The 19,885-nt window shown below is 47.0% G+C and overlaps 1 protein-coding gene across 3 annotated transcripts in view; it reads right to left on the reverse strand.

The window, feature by feature from the left end:
* Window positions 1–17,133, reverse strand: part of MORC3 (MORC family CW-type zinc finger 3) — a 52,188-nt gene extending 35,055 nt beyond the window's left edge. The window contains exons 1-5 of one of the 3 annotated variants that reach the window (XM_084801050.1): window positions 16,970–17,133; window positions 7,618–7,690; window positions 5,763–5,895; window positions 4,370–4,584; window positions 2,282–2,429 (exon numbers count right to left, since the gene is read on the reverse strand). In XM_084801050.1, the coding sequence (XP_084657176.1) occupies window positions 2,282–2,429; window positions 4,370–4,584; window positions 5,763–5,895; window positions 7,618–7,690; window positions 16,970–17,008 (608 nt within the window). In that variant the 5' untranslated portion in view covers window positions 17,009–17,133. The remainder of the gene's footprint in view (window positions 1–2,281; window positions 2,430–4,369; window positions 4,585–5,762; window positions 5,896–7,617; window positions 7,691–16,969) is intronic. The other 2 variants (XM_084801051.1, XM_084801052.1) reach the window with 2 other exon arrangements.
* Between the last annotated feature and the right edge of the window lie 2,752 nt (window positions 17,134–19,885).

The raw sequence follows: 19,885 nt of genomic DNA on the forward strand, positions 1-19,885 counted from the left end.
GCAGGTGTACATGCAGACAGAGCACTGTATACATAATAATGAATAAATCTTAAAAAAAGAAGAAAGTAAAATTATTCCTGATTGGCTGATTAAAAAGCGAACACTTTTTGGGCAGGGCAGAAGGAAAGGGCAGAGTAAAAGTTTGTGGGCTTGTGGGACACAGAGGATCTTAGGAAGAAGCAGCAGATGGGACTGACAGAGGAGGAGGTAGAAGAGGAAGAGGAGGAGGAGGAGGAGGAGGAGGAGGAGGAGGAGGAAGAGGAGAATCACTATGGGATAGGAAAGACCCACATGAAGGAAATGGCCCAGATGAGCCACCTTAGCAAGCATTTTGAGATTCTGGGTGGGAGACAGGAATTGGCAGAAAACAGACGGCATCAGACAGAGGACTAGAGATACTGGGAGGCAGTTTAGGGTTAGTATCTGCCCAGCCCCAGGGAAAATAAAAATAAGGCTTATTCTAAATACAACCGGTGTCTGTGTCTTCTTTATTATGACAGTGGGTTAGATATTACCACTGTAATAATTATAAGCCTAATAATAAGCATCAACTAGGCCATACATTTAAATTAACAGCAACACCTATAATTATCTTTTGTGTAACTTTCTGAAACCACAAGATCAAGCAAAGGTCAAGGTCAGAGGCTGCCAGGACTGGAGAAGCACAGCACAGAAGCAGCCAGTATGGCCAGAGTGCACTGTGGTGGTGTGCTGAGCCACCTGCCCTGCACTTTACCACACCCAGGGCAGCACCTTGGCACTGTTACCACTTAGAGATAACTGATAAAGAGGACACAGAGAGCTGGATAGATGGCTCAGAGGTTAAGAGTACTGGCTGCTCTTCCAGAGGCCCTGAGTTCAATTCCCAGGAACCACATGGTGACTCACAACCATCTATAATGTGAGCTAATGCCCTCTTCTGCAATGCAGGCATAAATGTAGGCAGAATATTGTATACATAATAATAAGTAAATAAATATTAAAAAAAAAAGAGAGAGGACATAGAGACTAAGTGCCTATCAATTACCAGTTACTGAAAAAAAAAGAGCCTGACTGAGAAATAGCCAGGAGGAGGGACAAGAAAGTAAATGCAAGCAAAAGAAAAGAGGGAGCCAGTGGTGGCGCACGCCTTTAATCCCAACACTTGGGAGGCAGAGGCAGGTGGATCTCCATGAGTTCAAGGCCAGCCTGAACTACAGAGCAGGTTCCAGGACAGTCAGAGAAACCCTGTCTTGAAAAACAAAAAAAATAAAAAAGACGGGATTCATTCAGCACATCAGAAAAACAAACGAGCTTTATGTTTAATAGTATCGGCGCCTTAATTCTATGGTTCAATGTACTGTAGGCTTCTCACAATTATTATTTATTTAAAGCCCTTAGTTGTAAAAGAGTATATTAAAACAAAGACAAAGAATAACTAATTTTACTAGTTTTTTCACTAGTAAATTTTTTTACTAAAATTACTAGTTTTTGTTTTTCCCCCCGTTTTTCAAGACAGGGTTTCTCTGTGTAACTACTCTGGCTGTCCTGGAACTCTCTCTGTAGACCAGGCTGGCCTCGAACTCACAGAGATTCTCCTGCCTCTGCCTCCCAAGTGCTGGGATTAAAGGCGTGCGCCACCACCGCACAACTTAATTTTAGTTTTTAAATTATTTTACTCATGTTTTCTTTTATTCATTGAGTGTGTGTGAGAGAGAGAAAGAGAAAATGTGTGTGTGGGGGGGAGAGCTTGTGTAAAGATTTGAGAACAGCTTTGGGAGGTTCGTTCTCTTCTTCCACGTCGATCTGAGGGACTGAACTCACAGTATGAGGCTTGGCCGCAAGCTTATCTTTACCAAGTGAGCCATCTCACAAACTCAAGAACTATAAAATTTTATCGAGGCAAGATTTTCACCTATATTACTTATTGGATTGCTAGCTCATGTGACCTAAATTCCACAAGGTAGACTAGCAAGTATTCTTTTTTTTCTTTCTCCATTTAGGTTAGTTTAGCTTTGGTTTTGGTTTTTTTTTTTTTTTTGGAGTCTAGGAATGAGCTAACATACAGTGCTACTGGAAACTGAATAACAGGACCAGGAAAATTTTAGAGCAATTTGAAAGTAACTCTTTGAAGCCAACGTGGGCTCAATAAAATATCTTAGGAAAGATAGAGCACAAAATATTCCAACAAATGCTTTTCCATTCATTTCTACTCTGTGTAAGGATTAAAAACAACACAACCAACCCTGTACATGGACTTCAGCTCCCAAACGCTCAGCTGCCAGCAGAGGCCCACACTTACCTCCTAAGTTTCCAGATGATAATCCTCGTCCCCTTCTTACCCATGATGGCATCGAGCTCTGCCAGCAACTTCTGTTCCGTAGAAAACAGAGAATGCTTCAGAATTGCTGCTAGGCTTGCTTTTGATTCTGCTAAATTAATCATCTGTCGTATGTCCTTAGTTAAAGATCGAAATCAACAACAGATTTTATACAATTTTAATGTAGAAACCAACTTTAATAATGAACTCAACAGAAAACCAGGCATGGTGGCGCACTTGGGAGGCAGTGGCAGGTGGATTGCTGTGAGTTTGAGGGAGGGGATTATGAGCTCAAGGCAACTGCTCATCCACCTGTGAGAGGGGAGAAAGAAGAGAGCAAGTGCATTCCTCCTGCCTGACTCGGGGCTGCGCGCCACTGTTTCTTATTAAGCCACACTAAGCTTGAAATCAGGTAAGCAGAGCGGCTCATGCTTGTAGCCCTGCTGCGTAGGAGGCCAGGGGTGTCCATCCTCCACCACACACTGAGACCACGTCTAGGAAAACCAGAGCTCTGGAATAAGTTTGCCATTTGGTGGTGCTGTAGATGGAATCCTCATACATGACAGACCAGTGCTCTCACTCTACTGTGGACTTCATCTCCAGCCCTGGGAAAACAAAAAACAACTCATCTAGGCACCGTGGCATCTTTAATCCCAGCACTCAGGAGGCAGAGGAGGCAAGACCAGACAGTGCTACATAGTGAGACGCAGTCTCAAACAAAGCAATCAAGTAACTATACATAATTGTATTACATTGAAGATTTCCACAGCAAATTTCCAGTAAAGAAGAAAAACAAACAAACAAACAAACAAAAACAAAATACAGGGTAAAGAAGTATATAGAGACAAGAACTGGAATAAAAATGTGGGACTTAGAGGCAGGCAGGTTTCTGTGAGTTCGAGGCCAGCCTGGTCTAAAAAGTGAGTCCAGGACAGCCAAGGCTACACAGAGAAACCCTGTCTTTAAAAAATAAATAAATAAATAAATAAATAAATAAATAAATAAATAAATAAAAGAAAAGAAAAGAAAAAGCACGTGGGACATTAGGCACAGGATAAAGGAAGTGTGCGCAGACAACCACTGGAGTAAGAATGTGCGCGCTGGAGAGTCAGCCGAGTGGTGCGGAACACCTGCTGCTCCTGTGGATAGAGGGGTTCAATTCCTAGCACCCACACGGCAGCCCACAGCCAAGGGAAGCTAGGCGCGGTGGTGCACACCTTTAACTCCAGTCTGAGGCAGAAGCCATCCTGGGCTATGCAGCAGGTTCCTGGCCAGGAGAGGCCATCCGGCTACATAGTGAGACTGTCTCAGAAAGAAAAAGGAAACAATGGTTGCCAAGGATGTGAAGGAATTGCGACTTCTGTGCTCTGCTGGCAATATGGCTCTGCAGATAAAAACCTGCCTGGCATCTAGTCTGCACACCTGAGTTCAACCCTGGGACCCGCATGGGGAGGGGAGGCTTCCTAAAAACTGACTTCCAAATAACCGCCATGGCACACGTGTGCAGCACCAGGGGAAGGAACCCCTTCTCCTGACATCTGCAGATACCACAAAGGCACATGGTGTGTATCCATAATGCAGACAAGACATTATACGCAAACGATAACTTTAAAAACAATCCAAGTTTGGATACGTATGGCGCTGTATGCTCTTAAACCTAGCTCTTGGTTAGATAGGACAGGAAATCAATAGTTTTGGGGCTGGAGAGATGGCTCAGCGGTTAAGGGCACTGGCTGCTCTTCCAAAGGTCCTGAGTTCAACTCCCAGCAACCACATGGTGGCTCACAACCATCTATAATGAAATCTGGCGCCCTCTGCTGGTGTGCAGGTGTACATGAAGGCTAAACACTGTGTATATAATAAATCTTTTTTTAAAAAGGACATCTGCTATTGAAATTAAATTTTTTAAAAAAGGAAGAGAATCAGAAGGTTGGAGGCAAGCCTGAGTCACAGGAAGGAACCTTTCCACAGCAAGAAGCGGCAGGCAAGACGAGGACTGAGGAAAGAAGAAAGAGTGTGCCTTCCCTTTAACCTTCCTCTACAGCATCCCCTCCAAAGTCAAAAGGATATGGTGCTTGTTGAACGTCACAATTGGGACCACAACATGTTCCGCCTTTATGGCTTCTAGGTAGGTCTGAGACAAGAAGCCCACGCTCATGGTTTCTCCATTTTTGGTAAAAACTATTGCATCTTTGCCCAGTCGCATAGAGCCTGACTTGAAGCCGTTGCCATACAATCCAACCGGGACATGACCATTCATGGTGACTTTGTCACTGAAGCCAAAGCTAAAAAGAAAGATTTAAACAATAAACACTCATTTAAAAAAAAATGTTTTTTAAAGAATTTAGTAAGTCAGGCAAGCGGTCCACATCTTTAATCCCAGCAATTGGGAGGCACTCCTTGCTGTGAGTTCAAGGCCAGCCTGGTCTACAAAGTGAGTCCAGGATAGCCAGGGCTACACGGAGAAACCCTGTCTTGAGGGGGGGTTCAGAAAGTATTAAATTTTAATAAACCTAATAAATGTAATGCCAAGCAAAACGCCTGGGTTAGAGTGCTGAGTGTCCTCATCCTGGGAGCATCGTCTTTGGGCAGATAACAGGGACCTTCCTTATGTTCCCACCTCTGACAGCTGAGGACTGCTGGCTCCTACCAGCTCACCGCCCGGGCGGCCTAGGCTGTAACTCAATGTCGGAGGACCTTCAGGTTTCACAGCTCAGGCCATTTCCTCCAGCTATAAGCCATTCTCTTGCTCTGAACAATGCCGTGGCATGATTAATGCCTGGTCAACTTAACTGTTTGGCAGCAGAGGAACACGGGAGACAACTGAGGCCTCTGTGCCTAGGCTCTCAGTCTACTCTGTATTGAACACGTCAGTGCCCACTGCAAACAAGCCTGCCCCGCTGACACTGTTCACTGACCCTGCAGCCTGAGACTGCATACATTACTGTGCGCCTCTTCATCCTTTCAGTCTCTTTAAAGACAACATCCCATTCCAATAGCAAACTCCACTAGAAACACAAGCTAAGCCTAATTTATATCAAAGCAAAAAGCTGTCATCTGTGTGCTCCAAGTGCAAAGGAACACTGGGGTGTTGGGGAGGCGGACATGGGGGAAGGTGACTAGCACGGCGGGACTGCCTAACAATACGTTAGTGTAGGAAATAATGGAAGACCTTGTCATCCTGTGGGTAAGCCATTTCACGGGGCTTTTTTGTTGTTTTTTGTTTTTCTGAGACAGGGTCTCTCAGTGTAGCCCTGGCTGTCCTAGACTCACTTTGTAGACCAGGCTGACCTGGAACTCACAGCTATCTGCCTGCCTCTTGAGTGCTGGGATTAAAGGCGAGGGCCACCACACCCAGCAGCATTTCATGTTTTAAAAACAAAAAAATGGTATTTTGTATGACACATGAAAAATTTCAAGACAGAAGCCTTCGTTTTCCAAACTGTGACACATTTTTACCTACCTCAGCATCTTATGTAACTTATCTGCTGTCATCCCATTCCCATTATCAGTGAACGTCAAGCATACAGTGTCACTAATGACTGTTTTATCAATCCAGATCTGTTTCGCATTCACATCAGGGTCATAAGCATTATCTGGAAGACAAAGGGTTTGGAGAAAGTCTGAGTCTGCATTTTAGAGACGCCATTCCATAGACCAATGTGCAGCAGGCACAGAGCGCCGCCATTACTTTAAAGGCCATTACTGAGGTTTGAAAACACAGACTGTGTCAGTTAGCTCTCCAAGCCCTTCCCATCACGAAGGGGTAAAGCCTGGCGCCCTCCACAGTGCAGCATGAAGCTCCACAACTCACAGAGATGATTAAGACCAGCTGGTCTATCGTAAGGGAAATCAAAGACTGTATGTCAGTGAGCACTAGACGTTGACACAGAAGATAAATGACAGTAAATAAAGAAACCAGCAGGCAGTGCCATTTCTTCAAAGCTACACACAGTGATGGAAGATCCACCTCCTCCAAGTGTCTACCATTGTGATCCTTGTCAAGTTTCTTCCAGCTTTACTGCATATTTCTTTTACCACTTTTAACATCCTATTTAGTATACTCACTTCTCTCAGAACAGGTACATATATAGGAATATATTAAAAATGAAAAATACTTAACTGTTATTAGTAATAAAAATCAGTATGTGACTTATATAAAGTCCATTTGAATAGCCCCTAATTGAAATGTAGATTTGAGAGAAGAAAAATACAATCTCTTAACTGCGTATTAGCTCTGATTTTAGAAGAACCTTAGTTGGCTCACCTTGCAACCCCAGCATTAGAGAAGCTGGGGACAAAGGCCACTGTGCGCTCCAGGCCAGTCTAGGCTAGAGGGAGACCCTTCCTCAATAAACAAAACCTCCAAAGTCCCTCTTCCTCCTCCTCTGGCTTTTATACCTCAGGCAGAACATTCCTTTAATAAAAATCCCACCCTAAAGCCAGGCATGGTGGCACTCATCTTTAATCCTGGCACTCAGAGGCAGAGGCAGGCAGATCTTCTGAGTTCAGCCTGGACATTACATAGCAAATTCCAAGACAGCCAGGGACACACAGAAGACCAGTCTCGAGAGAGAGAGAGAGAGAGAGAGAGAGAGAGAGAGAGAGAGAGAGAGAGAGAGACCCCATTGTAAACTATGTATAGAAATTCCTGAGGTTAATGCTGGGTGTGGTAGTGCACACTTGTAATCCAGCACTCTGGGAGGCAGAGGCAGGTGAGTAGCCTGGTCTACAAAGTCAGTCTAGGACAGCCAAAGCTACACAAAAGACCCTGTCTGGAATAACAACAACAAAACAAAAAAACAGATTTCCCACATTTAAAACATACACCTAAATTTGAAAAAAAAATTCTTGCTGTGCAATTTCCTAAGGGGAAAATCATCATGACCTCATGATACAAATCTGAATACAACTTATGTACTGTCTCATGATTATTAAATAATTAAGGTATATTCCTGGACCTTATCATCCCCTTAGTGGAAACAAGAAACACCTGAAAGATGAATCCACTCTATGTTACACACACTACGGTGAAGCATAAGTTATATTTTTTTACATTCATAATCATAATAAGAATATTTTCAACGTTAAGTGCTTTGTAGACTTAGCAAGTACTAAAAGCTGTGACACACTTGGGTAGTACAGGGAAGGCTGAGGTGTAATTCACTTGATGCCAACTTAAACAACTGTTAAGTAAACTTTTATACCAATGTTACTCAGGATACATTTTTAAAGGTATAGTTGCATATTAATTTTCAGAAGTCATTAAACTATAATTATAATTAAGAGATAGCATATGAAAACATCAGTTTACATACCTATTAATTCAGCAACTGCACTGAATGGCCAAGTATGACTAGTAGAATTTGTATGTAAAAACTTCGGGCAAAGCTGAAACAAACCAACAATTCATATAATTTAATTCAGCCCTTAATTATGAGCATAAGACCCAATATAATCTGTTAAACAAAATTGAGGCCAAATAAAAATGACTTCATTGCTTGCTCCAAGAAGATAAAACCTAGAAACTTCCTGGAAGATAAAGCTGGGGAAACAACTCAATAGCTTACACACCAAGACCCTTTCAACCCCTTGTCTCCTCTGTACACAACGCCCAGTTCCCAATTCCCTTGTAAGACCCTGACCCAGCCAACATCCTGAAGTCCCACAAACATCACGCCCCAAGTCTCCCTACTCTGAGACAAAATCTTGTCAGGAGGTGTTTGGCCATTAGTGCACTAATTAGGTCTAACCAGCTTTGCTTCATCTGCTGCTTGGCTCGTGGCCTCCCAGAGATTAACTATCTGACACCCTGAGTTGGTTTTATCATCTATCCCAGCTTTATCACAGCCAACAGTGGCCTGGTCTGCACCCATGACCTCTTCACACAACGTGAAGCATTACTAACACCTCGCTGTAACGTCCGAGGTTGCTCTTCAGTGGCAGGGTATGGAGGAAGAGTGACGAACACTAAGTTCCTGAGCAACTTAAGCACACACATGCACACAGTAATACATTAGTTTGCACATTTTCTTTCAAGGTGGGGTCATGTACCCTAGGATAGCCTTAAACTCACCTTAAGCTTGTGATCCTCTTGCCTCCACCTTCCCAACATAAGAGGCTGGGGGTGGAGTTCAAAGGCAGAATGCTTGCCTAACGTGCACAAAGCCCTGGGTTCAGTCTCCAGCCCCCTGTAGAACTGGGCATGGTGACCAAGAGCCTGTAATCCCATCACTTGGGAAGCAGGGTATCAGAAACTTAAGGTTATCCTTAGCAAGTCCTAAGCTGGGAAACCAGCACGGACTGTTGGAGATCTGTCTCAAAAAGAAAACCACACGAAAACCTAGGCAACTACAGCAACCTGCTCCCTCCCTACAGGAATGATATGGGCCAGCTGTGGAATCCAAGACCAACCAAGATCAGCAGACTCACAACAGCAAAGCAGCAAGCAGCCTACAAACAAACCCTATATAAAATGGCACCAAGATCATTCACTGGGGAAAGGTCTTTTCAACAAATAATGCTGGGAAAACCAAATTCCTGTATTACAACACATAGGAATTAAGTAAAAATACATCAAAAACCTAAAATAGCCCAGCATGGTGGCACACACCTATAATCCTGGGAGGCAGAGGCAGGAGGATCTTGAGTTCGAGACCAGCCTGGTCCACACAGCAAGTTCCGGGACAGCCAAGACTACACAGCGAAACTCTTGGAAAACCACAAACAAGGGCTGGAGAGATGGCTCAATGGTTAGGAGCACTGGCTGCTCTCCCAGAGGTCCTGAGTTCAATTCCCAGCAACCACATGATGGCTCACAACCATCTATAATAGGATCTGATTTGCACGAAGACAGTGTACTCACATACATAAAATAAATAAACTTAAAAAAAAAGAAAAAACATCAACAACAAATAAAACAGACTTCAGAGACAAGTGTGCACCCAGCCTTTAATCTCAACACTTAGGAAGGCAGAGGCAGGCAGATTTCTGTTGGTTGGGACTTGGTTTTTGGCTGTTTTCCCTGCACTTCGAGAGGCTCCTAAAGAGAACTGCTCCAGGTAAAGTTTCAAGGCTTTGGACTCTAGCTGCGGTGTGAGGTTCCAGCAGCATCTTTGGTGGGATGCTGGTCTGCTGAAACCCTGCGGACCAACCCAGGAACTGATATCCTTAAGGTTTCATTGTAGTGATTTTTAATATCCTTTTCTGATAGTTTGGGTTAGTCAGGTTGTTAGGGAGGTAGGCTCGCTTAATAAGTTCACAATAAAATATAATTGATAAGAAAATTTAGCCTACACAGAGGCATCCTGTCTTGAAAAACCAAGCAACCAACCAAACAAATAAATGTATTTACAACTATACAATCTAAAGATATCACTCCCTCTCTCCTCCCCCCCCTCTGTCTCTCTCTCTCTCATATTCATATCAAAGGGCTAAGAAGGCAGTTCATTCTAGAGCCACATCCTACAACAGATTCAAGTGACCCCAAATCCCTGACCCAGTGTGGGAAGTTTGCTGAGCTGTTACAGTAGCAAAGAGAGACACACACATCAAGGCATCAGCCACAGCAGGAGCTGGGCTACAGCAAAGCTGGGAAAGCACTGCTTTCAGCCTCAGACGCTTCACGCATCTCTCCCATCGTCGGCTGGCTGGAAGCGAGGGGTCTATCTGTGTACTTCAAACCACTTACCCAATGGTCACAGAGACGGTAGCCACAGAGGAGGCAGTAAATGGCTATTAAGGGGCAAAGTGTGACTTAGCTCTGAACACTTAATCCACATAATGGGTGTCAACTGGCCTTTGTAGGCCCATCTTCTCCCAGGAAATCTCAGTCACAACACAAGTAACAGTGAAAACCCTGGAGACATACACTAATGGCAGAGTATTTGCCCAACAGGTACAAGTGTCCTGGGTTTCATCTTAGCATTAGAGAAAAGCAAAAACTAAAAAAATCAACTAACAATTCAAATGAGCTTAAACCAGAGTTCAGTTCCCAGCACCCACACTGGTCAGCTCCTACTGTAACTGTAGGTTACAGTGACTGTAGCTCTAGCACTAAGCAAATCAACCGTTTCTTTTGGCTCCCACAGCATCTGCATGCACATAATGTATACACATACATGAAAAACGAAACCCAACCAACCAGACGAGCACAGCCAAGGGAAGCTAGGTGTGGTGGTGCACACCTTTAATTCCAGCACTTGGAAGGCAGAAGCCATCCTGGGCTATGCAGCAGGTTCCTGGCCAGGAGAGGCCATCCGGCTATATAGTGAGACTGTCTCAGAAAGAAAAAGGAAACAACAGTTGCCAAACGTATAAAGAAATTGTGATTCTGTGCTCTGTTGGGTAGCAGGCAATATGGCTCTGCAGGTAAAAACCTGCCTGGCATCTAGCCTGACAACCTGAGCTCAACCCTGGGACCCATATGGTGGAGGGAGGACTGAGGCCAAAGAGTTGACCTCTAACCTCCCAACACATCCCACAGCACACCTCCATTCCCTACACCAGGAAATAAACACGGAAACCAAAGAAAGTTGTCAGGACCAAAATCAAAGCAGAGAAAGCCATGGGGGGGGGGTCATTGAAAATCCTTGCCAGGAAAAAAAAAAAATCCTTGCCAGATAACAGAAACCATGGCCGCATATACAGATGAAGAGCTCAGAGCATCCCCTGCCCACACTCACTACCACTCTTGAGCTGAGGATATCCTTGCTTCCTGGTCCTTGCAGCCAAAGACAACTGTTTCAAAAAGCAACCCTTCCCCAATCACTGCTAGCACACCTGTCTTGTTTGCCTCCCTACATCCGTGGCGGTTACTGTCTCCTGCCTGCAACGCCCCGCTACTGCAATCTGCTGTTTTGGAGAGCCGCTCTGTATTATTTAGGCTGACACTTGCTGGCAATGTAAAATGTACAGCTGCAATGAACATAGCACAATGGCTCCTCAAAAACTTAAAACACAACACCATCCTGTTGTAGGTAAGATTATTATCATCCAGATTGGAATCTTGGGTACAAAGAGACCGAGTTACACCAGCAGTTATTATGTCAGGACTGAGGCCACAGGGCCAGGGTCAGCCCATGCTATTAACCACTAATTGCTTCCTAAAGAAATCCACACAGTCCCAACAGTGACCTAACGGTTACACAGGTCCCCAAGTCACCATCCAGTCAGGGACTCCCAACTGATACATGCCGGGTGTATTAAACACAGCTGGAAAAGACTTCTATATTCTTACAAGTATCAATGATCTAGTCATCAGTATGCAGAAAATAAAATATGTATCACTGACTAATTCCAGGGAAATAAAAAAGCTGTAAAGAAAATGCAGCCAGGCAGTGGTGGCACAAATACTTAACCCCAGCACGTGGGAGACAGAGGTGAGATAGGAGGATCGCTCTGGGTTTGAAGCCAGCCTGGTTTACCAAGGGAGACTCAGAGCTACACAGAGCAACCCTGTCTTGAATAACATAAAAGGAAAAAATAAAAAATAAAAGAAGAAAATAAAATAATCAAATAAAAATGATAATTACAGTACAATGGCAGGCATATCTGAGAATAAAACAGAATAAACTAACCTCAACAAAAATAGGTAAGTATAGCCAGGGGTGGTGGCACCTTTAATCCCATGGATCTCTGTGAGTTCAGGACAGCCTAGTCTACATAGTGAGTTCCAGGATGTCCAGGGCTGTTACACAGAGAAACCTTGTCTCGAAAACAAAAGTAAACAAAGTAGTATCACTGAACAGTGCACCTGTATCAGCTACATGCACAAGGATCTCTGAGGGTGTGGGACAGGCACCAAACAGTAAATAGTGTAAGCATTTTATTTACAACTACAGAAGATAAAAAATGTTTAACTAGCACTGCAGTCCACACTAGGATCTCAGACCTCCTAAATGATTCTAAAATGTGTGTATAAATGGCACAGTGAAGAACACTGCCCTAAGCCAGGCGTGGTGGACACGCCTTTAATCCCAGTACTTGGGAGGCAGAGGCAGGGAGGCCAGCCTGGTCTACAAAGTGAGTCCAGGACAGCCAAGGCTACAGAGAAACCCTATCTCAAAAAACCAAAAACAAACAAACAAACAAACAAACAAAAAGAATGCTGCCCTGGCTGGGTAGGGGTAGTGTACATCTTTAATCCCAGCACTTGGGGAGGTAAAGGCAGGTGGATTGCTGTGAGTTCGCGGCCAGTCTGGTCTACAAAGTGAGTCCAGGACAACCAGGACTAAAACAGTGAAACCCTGTCTTGGGAAAAAACCAAACCAAACCAAACCAAACCAAACCAAACCAAACCAAAGCAGATGAGATGAGACGGGAACTTTACTAGAACACTTCTTGGGCCCAGCCCACAGCACTCCCATCTATCCCTAGGCCTGGGCCTCAAAGCTTCTAACCTCCATACAATCCAATCTGCAAGCCCTGGCCTTCAGAGTTTCAGCCTCCAGCCTCCATCTACTAACCCTGGCCTAGAATTCTTCAGCTTCTGAGACTTGCTGCTTAATAAACTCACTCTTTCTAGTTCTGAACTCTGGCTAGCTGGTTCAACTCAGCTGTTTGGACTCAATTTGCATGTATGACAGAAAAGGGCATCAAATTCCATTGTGTGGTTGCTGGGAATTGAACTCAGGACCTCTCGAAGAGCAGACACTGCTCTTAACCGCTGAGCCATCTCTCCAGCCCTGTTTGGACTCAAAACTCCTCTCCCAGATGAATGATTCAAACTGGCTTTTCTCCACTTCTCACAGAATGCTCTGTTTGGAAAAATTGCCTCAGAACTCCGCAAATGGACATCACTAACTCAAATGCACCAAGCTCTACCCTACTACCTCTGCGCTGATCTTACATAGCCTTTCTGGTCTGTCCTCATGAATTGGGCATAGCCTGTCTTTGACTCATTCTGTCAAATCTTTCTTATTTGTTACTTTATCCGCCCTCAATTCCTCTACACTTTTTTTTTGGGGGGGGGGGGCTTTTTGAGACCAGGTTTCTCTATGTAGTCTTGGCTGTCCTAGACTCACTTTGTAGACCAGGCTGGCCTCGAACTCACGGTGACCCACCTGCCTGCCTCTGCCTCCCGAGTGCTGGGATTAAAGGTGTGTGCCACCACGGCCCTAGCCCTCCTCTAACTTTCAGCTCATGTTTAGAGTCTCTCCCACTCCAAGCACGTCATAGTTATAAGCAAACTGATGTGCAGGGTGAGTTCCGATACTTTAAATGTCACACAACTTTTCTCAAACATTTGAGTACTCATTTTTCATCACAGTACATACAAAAACAGGCGCCAGGCTGAACTTGGTTCATGAGCTAGAATGTACAAACTAGTTATGAACTAAAAGCAGACAGGTGAAAAATTCTAAGGTTCCAAACAGCCCATATTATCCACAAAAGCCAAATTAACCTCCCAACACTACCACACGCAGGGCCACTAGTAATTCTGGACTTTGCTACGTGCTAGGGATGGACCCAGGGTTTCAAGAACATTCCATCTGGAAACACTGCCAACATAAGGAATATGGTCTGCTTGCTTCCTCATTTCAATCTTTATTTTGAGACAGGGTTACACTATGTTACCCTGGCTGGCCTAGAAGTCACACAGTTCCCAGAGCTTCCCTCTGCCTCCAACGTGCTGGATTACAGGCACAGGCCAAGCTTTCCTGTTTGTCCTTATGTATCCTGGGGATCTAATTAGCCTCCTGCCCATGACAGACAAAGTGTTCTACCAAGCTGTGTCCCCAGTCCTCTTTCTCATATTTCAAGACAGGCTCTCACTGAGTTGTCCAGGCTGGCCTTGAACTTGTGCTCCTCCAGCCTCAGCCTCTTGAGCAATCAGAACTACAGAAACACACCACCAAGCCCAGTATGAATTCACTCTTTTTGTGCCGGGTGTTTGCGTATGTTGAGGCCAGAGCTTGAGCAGGACTGTCTTCCTCCTCAATTACTCTCATCTTCCTTTCTGAGACAGGGTCTCTCTGTGCAGCCCCTGCTGTCCCGGAACTCACTCTGGGCTGGGATTACAGGTGTGTGTCACCATTGCCCGGCTATGTCCATCTTCTTTCTTTATGAGGCAGGGTCTTCCACTGAACCTGGAGCTCACTGGTCTGGCTGGCTGGCTGGTGAGTTCCAGATGGTTCCAGCCTCCCCAGTGCTGAGCTGACAGACACTTTACTGGGGGCCGGGATCTGGCCTCAGGTCTTCACTCTTTGCAGTGTGCACTGTACTGAACCGAGTGAGCCATTTCCCTGCCCTTCACCTCAATTTTGAAGAGTCAGAGAATGCACACGCAAGGAGGAGGAAAAGGGGGGACTCAGATGCAGAAGCAATTAAAATAAACATCTAATTCACCCTTCTCTCCTCCCATGAGGCTAGCTGGGACTGCTCTTTAGGTGGTGGCTCAAGAAACATGTTCTAAGCTGCCCCGGAACTCTCAATCCTCCTGCCTCAGCCTTCTTAGTGCTGGGCTTGTATGTGTGCAAAGCCTAGTCACTTGGGATGTGACTTTTAAAAAAAGCATTTGTATTTATGTTTGGTCCTGGGGTAGTACCAAGGGCCTGGCGCCGGCTAAGTGTGTGCTATTATACTGATGTATGTCCCTGACCCAGAACAGGGACTTCCAACACTTGCGGCAGGACCTGAGGCAGCCCTCTTAGCTGCATCTGTACTGAAGATCCTGTATGTGTTTGGCTAACTAGCCCATCACGCCTGAGACATGGAATGCTGAGCTATCTTTAGTGCCCTTCCCAAAAGTGCTGGGGGCCCCAGCACACGGAGCAGCTACTCTCCCACTGAAACACAGCCCGGTCCTCCCTCCTTTCTACTGTGAGGCAGTTGTCCAGGAGGGCCTTGAACGCGCTCTGTCGCTGAGGCAGGCCTTGAACTTGTACTCCTCCTGCCTCAGTCTCCAGAGTAGCTGAGATTACAGATCTGTGCCAGGAGGCCTGACATTTCAGTTCCTCTTTGCCATCATCTTCTGTGTCTGACCCTCCTTACTAGCATGTTCTCTCTCAGAGAGTTGTGAAGCCCAGAGGAGACCTTCTCTGCTCTGTTGCCTGATGCTCCTCGCCTAGGACTTTGTTTTGTTGTATGATTTTGAAGCTTCCATAAGATCGGGGACACAGCAACAGAACACTCGTAAGTGACACAGAGCAATTTCTATCATTTCCCTGGGAATAAGAACTCTTTGGGCCCTAGAGGGGCAAGTCTTATTCTGCCCGGATTCACCCTGTTGTGGAGCAGAACTAGTACCGCTTAAACCCAGTGGAAAGAATAAAGCTACTCTCTTAAACACTTTTCTGCCAAACAAACTAAATATGTACGTAAAGGCCCTTGATATGTAAACAAGTCTGATAGTTAGCACTATTCCTCTCCCAACAGGAGAGTAAGAATGGCCAAACTACAGGCTCTAGAGAAATGACTCAGTGCTAAGAAAACACTTCCTTCTTACAGAGGACCAGCACCTCATAGGGCAGCCCAAGCCCATCAGTAAGTCAAGGGATCTGAAGCCCTTATCTCCCGGAGCACCAAGTGCACACACACAACACACACACACACACACACACACACACACACACACACACACGTGCAGGCAAACCACTCATAACACGTAAAATAAGCCAATGTGTGTGTGGGGGCGGAACTGGGCAAACTGTATGAACAGGCAACGAAAAACAAAAACATAACAAAAGATGCTTAGAGTGCTCAACCTCACAAACTGGCAGTGACAATAAAACCAACTAACATTCCGTGCACGCTTAGACTATCACATCCCATATGAAGACTATCGACTAATGAATGGGAGCAGAACAGATGCATTCCTCAAGTGCAGGCGAGAACCTACGAGAGGTGCTTTGACTTCCGGAAATCCTTACCGCTCAGCAATGAAATGCAGTAACACTGTAGTACCTCCTTTTTTTTTTTTTAAATACAGGTTCCCAGTATGCCCTGAAGTGTCCTAGATTTTTCCTGCTTCTGTCACCCGAGCGCTGGGATTACAGGCATGCGCCACCACAGCCCCCACCTCCAGCAGGCATCCTTCAAACACCGGCTTCCTCGACCTGAGTTAGTACTTTCCCCGGCAAGACCTCCGGGACCGCAGAGAATAAAACTTTGTGCGGAATCCTCAGGTGAAGAAGCCACGCCCACAATGTTTTGGACCCGAAAGTGTAAGTCGGTTCTGTGTGTGGCCACTCCCAACTGCATCTGAAGGGTCGCCCAGTAGTGGCCACGGCCCGAAGCGGACGCAGGGGCAAAGCCGAGGACGCGAAGGGGAAGAGCGGCCCCGGCCTCGGCGCCTCCGTGCCAGGCCCCGCGGCGCGGACCGGGGCGGGAAGCGCGTCGCACGGCAGCCCTGGCCGTTCTCCCCCGGCGAGGCCTGGCGGCTCGCGGCCGATCTCCGCGCCCGCCGCTGCGCCCGGGGCGGGCGGGTGGGTCGCGGAGGAGGGCGCGGCTCCCACAACCGCTGGCCTCCGCCACCGGGAGCCGCAGCACGGCCGAGACGCCCGGCGCGCACGGAGCGGAGCGACATGGCGGCGGCCGCCCGTCCCCGCCGCGACCCCTCGGCCGCCGCGCCAGCCCCTCGAGTCGCCGCCGCCCGCCGCCACCCCCGCCTCGCTGGCCCGCCCGGCCCTCCTGGGACCCGGCCCGCTCCTCCCCCGCGCGGCTGCTCACCGCGCTGAGGCGGATCCCGCTGGGTGGCTGCGCCGCCATCTTGAGCGAGCTACAAAGCCAGGACCGGCCTCGGCCGCAACCCGACTGGGAGGTTGCGAGTCAGCCGTGGGGTTCGAGGCCCCGCCCACTTCCGGGGCGGGTCGGCTATACGAGGCCCCGCCCGTTCACTTCCGCCTCGGGCAAAGACGAATTGGGGCTGTAGGCCAAGAGGCTCGCCCCGCGGGGTCTGTCCTGCTGCGCGCTCGTGCCCCCCCCAGGCGTGGGGCGCATGCGTGGGGCGGGCTGGCACGCGCTTCGTGCGGCAGGTCGCTGGACTTTGAAGAATGGCGCCAAGAACGACGTGTGGAGAAGCTAGAGAAACTCGGATGAGAATCGCACTGCCGTCCCCATCTTATGAAAGTCATATGTTTTATTTGTAAAAGTTCAAGTAATACAGAAGCATAAAATTTACCAAGTTCCTCTTTTGCAGATAAACAATTTAGTGCTCGCCGGGCCGTGGTGGCGCCACGCCTTTAATCCCAGCACTTGGGAGGCAGAGGCAGGAGGATCTCTGTGAATTCGAGGCCAGCCTGGTCTACAAAGCAAATCCAGGACAGCCAGGGCCACACAGTGAAACCCTGTCTCAAAAAATCGAAATAACAATTTAATGCTCTTTATTCCGGACCCACGCTGTCTACTACTAAACGCTGTTTGAAGTGTGAGAGCCTCTCCTTTTCTACGCTTTGACTCGGGTTTCCCCCCTGCCGCCCCCCCTCTGTTGTTGTTTTGTTTTTCGAGACAGGGTCTCTCTGTGTAGCCTTGGCTATCCTGGATTCACTTTGTACACCAGGCTCACAGTGATCGGCCTGCCTCTGCCTCTGGAGTGCTGGGATTAAAAGCGTGCACCATCACGCCCTACACACACACACACACACACACACACACACACACACACACACACACACACACACGCTGGCTAAATGTACATCTGTGCGGTGCCTGAAGAGACCAGAAGAAACCATTATCTGCCCTGATACTGGAGTGACAGACGACTTGTGAGCTGCTGTGTCCTCCAGAAGAGCAGCCAGCGCCCTTCACCACAGAGCGCCTCCGGTCAGCCAGCGCCCTTCATGACAGAGCGCCTCTACTCATGAGTTCTATTCCTTTTAAGACTGTAACAAACCTGATGACCTAAGTTATGCCCCAGGACCCACACAGTGGGAGGGAAGAACTGACTTGTGGTGGTTTGAATGACCACAGCTTAGGTTCCTATATTTGAACACTAGATTTCCAGTTGGTGGAACTGTTTGGGAAACATTAGGGGGTGTGGCCTCGTTGAAAGTGTGTCACAGGGGCGTGGCCTCGTTGAAAGTGTGTCACAGGGGCGTGGCCTCGTTGAAAGTGTGTCACAGGGGTGTGGCCTCGTTGGAAGTGTGTCACAGGGGCGTGGCCTCGTTGGAAGTGTGTCACGGGGGCAGATGGTGGGTAGGAGTGTACCATTTCCCACTTAGCTCCATTTCTCTGCCTTGTATGTGTGCCATGCCTGTCTGTTGTCATGTTCCCTGTCACGATGGTCATGCATTTGTTAGGTCAACAGCGAGCCAGTCAGCATGAGGAAAGACAGAAGTCCTGATCAACACAACTCAGAGGCTGGTGTTGGCTCAAACCTCCTGTGTCTGACACCAGGCAGTTTATTTTAGGCCAGTTAAGCACAGCACAGTTTTAGAAAAAAGTTTCCTGGTGACAATTAACTCAGTGCCACGTGCACAGTGAAGCTTAAGGCATGACTACATCGAAACTCTTTTAAAAGTACATGTGACCTCGTCTATAAAGATGAGTTCTGTTGACTGAAAAAAAGCGCTCAAGATAAGAGCCTAGGGAGAGTGAGGAGATAAACATGAGTGTCCAACAGACTACCACACCCACTCCCAGCCTTCTGTCAGAGACGGAAGGGACGGCCCTGCCTACCTGACATTCCTGGTGTCCCTAGTACACACCTGTGAGAGGGAGGACTTCATGCCCTCCACATGAACCCACCCTGAGCTGTAAGCCACAAATTAAATGCTCTCTCTTAGAAGTTGTTTTAGTCATGGTGTCTTATCACAGCAATAAAAAAGGAACCAAGACAGGATTCTCGTAAGTTGCCGTCCTCCGATCTTCATGCGCACACATCATCGGGGCACATGGGAGCTAACACAAATACACATAAAGTTTTTTTTTTCCTTCACAATATGACCATCTCTCTTTCTCTTCTCCTTCCCTCTTTGCTCAGCAGCTGCCAAGACTTATGGTTTGCCTGCGCTGCTCTTCAACTCTCGTAAAATGCTCTCTAAAATTCCTTCTAAGATCAAGCTGGGCATATTGGTGCACTTGGGAGACAGAGGCAGGTGGATCGCTGTGAGTTCGAGACCAGCCTGGTCTACAAAGCAAGTCCAGGACAGCCAAGGCTACACAGAGAGACCCTGTCTAGAAAAACCAAAACCAAACAAACAAGCAATAAAGTGCTATAGCATACATGTAGCCTGTTTCCTTTCTCCCACAGTTCATATACGCATGTCAGTGTTTAGACAGTGAGACTCTCTGACAAGGAAACCCTGGTATAGGAAGGGTCAGCAGCCAAGCACAGTTGTGCCTCTGTGGCTTCTTCTTTGTTTGCACAGAGCCGTCACCTCTCTAGTGAATTGCTCTGAAAACCAGTGCTTCCTCTGGTGAGGGCCAGGAAGCCCTGCAGACGCGCATCCTCGTGCAGCCACTGCCTCATGAAGATGCCATGGGTTCAGCAGGACTAAAAATGTGCGCTTCCTTTGGGGGATGTTACTAAGAGGCAGTGAGCAGGACAAAGGGGCAAATGACTCAATGACAGCATAGGCTGTATTTAGGGAAAGGCTGCAGGTGGGCTGTCCAGTCCAAGACACAGCCTGCCATCCGCCAAACACA

Source organism: Acomys minous (assembly GCF_964271855.1).
Source record: "Acomys minous genome assembly, chromosome: 11".
Taxonomy (NCBI): domain Eukaryota; kingdom Metazoa; phylum Chordata; class Mammalia; order Rodentia; family Muridae; genus Acomys; species Acomys minous.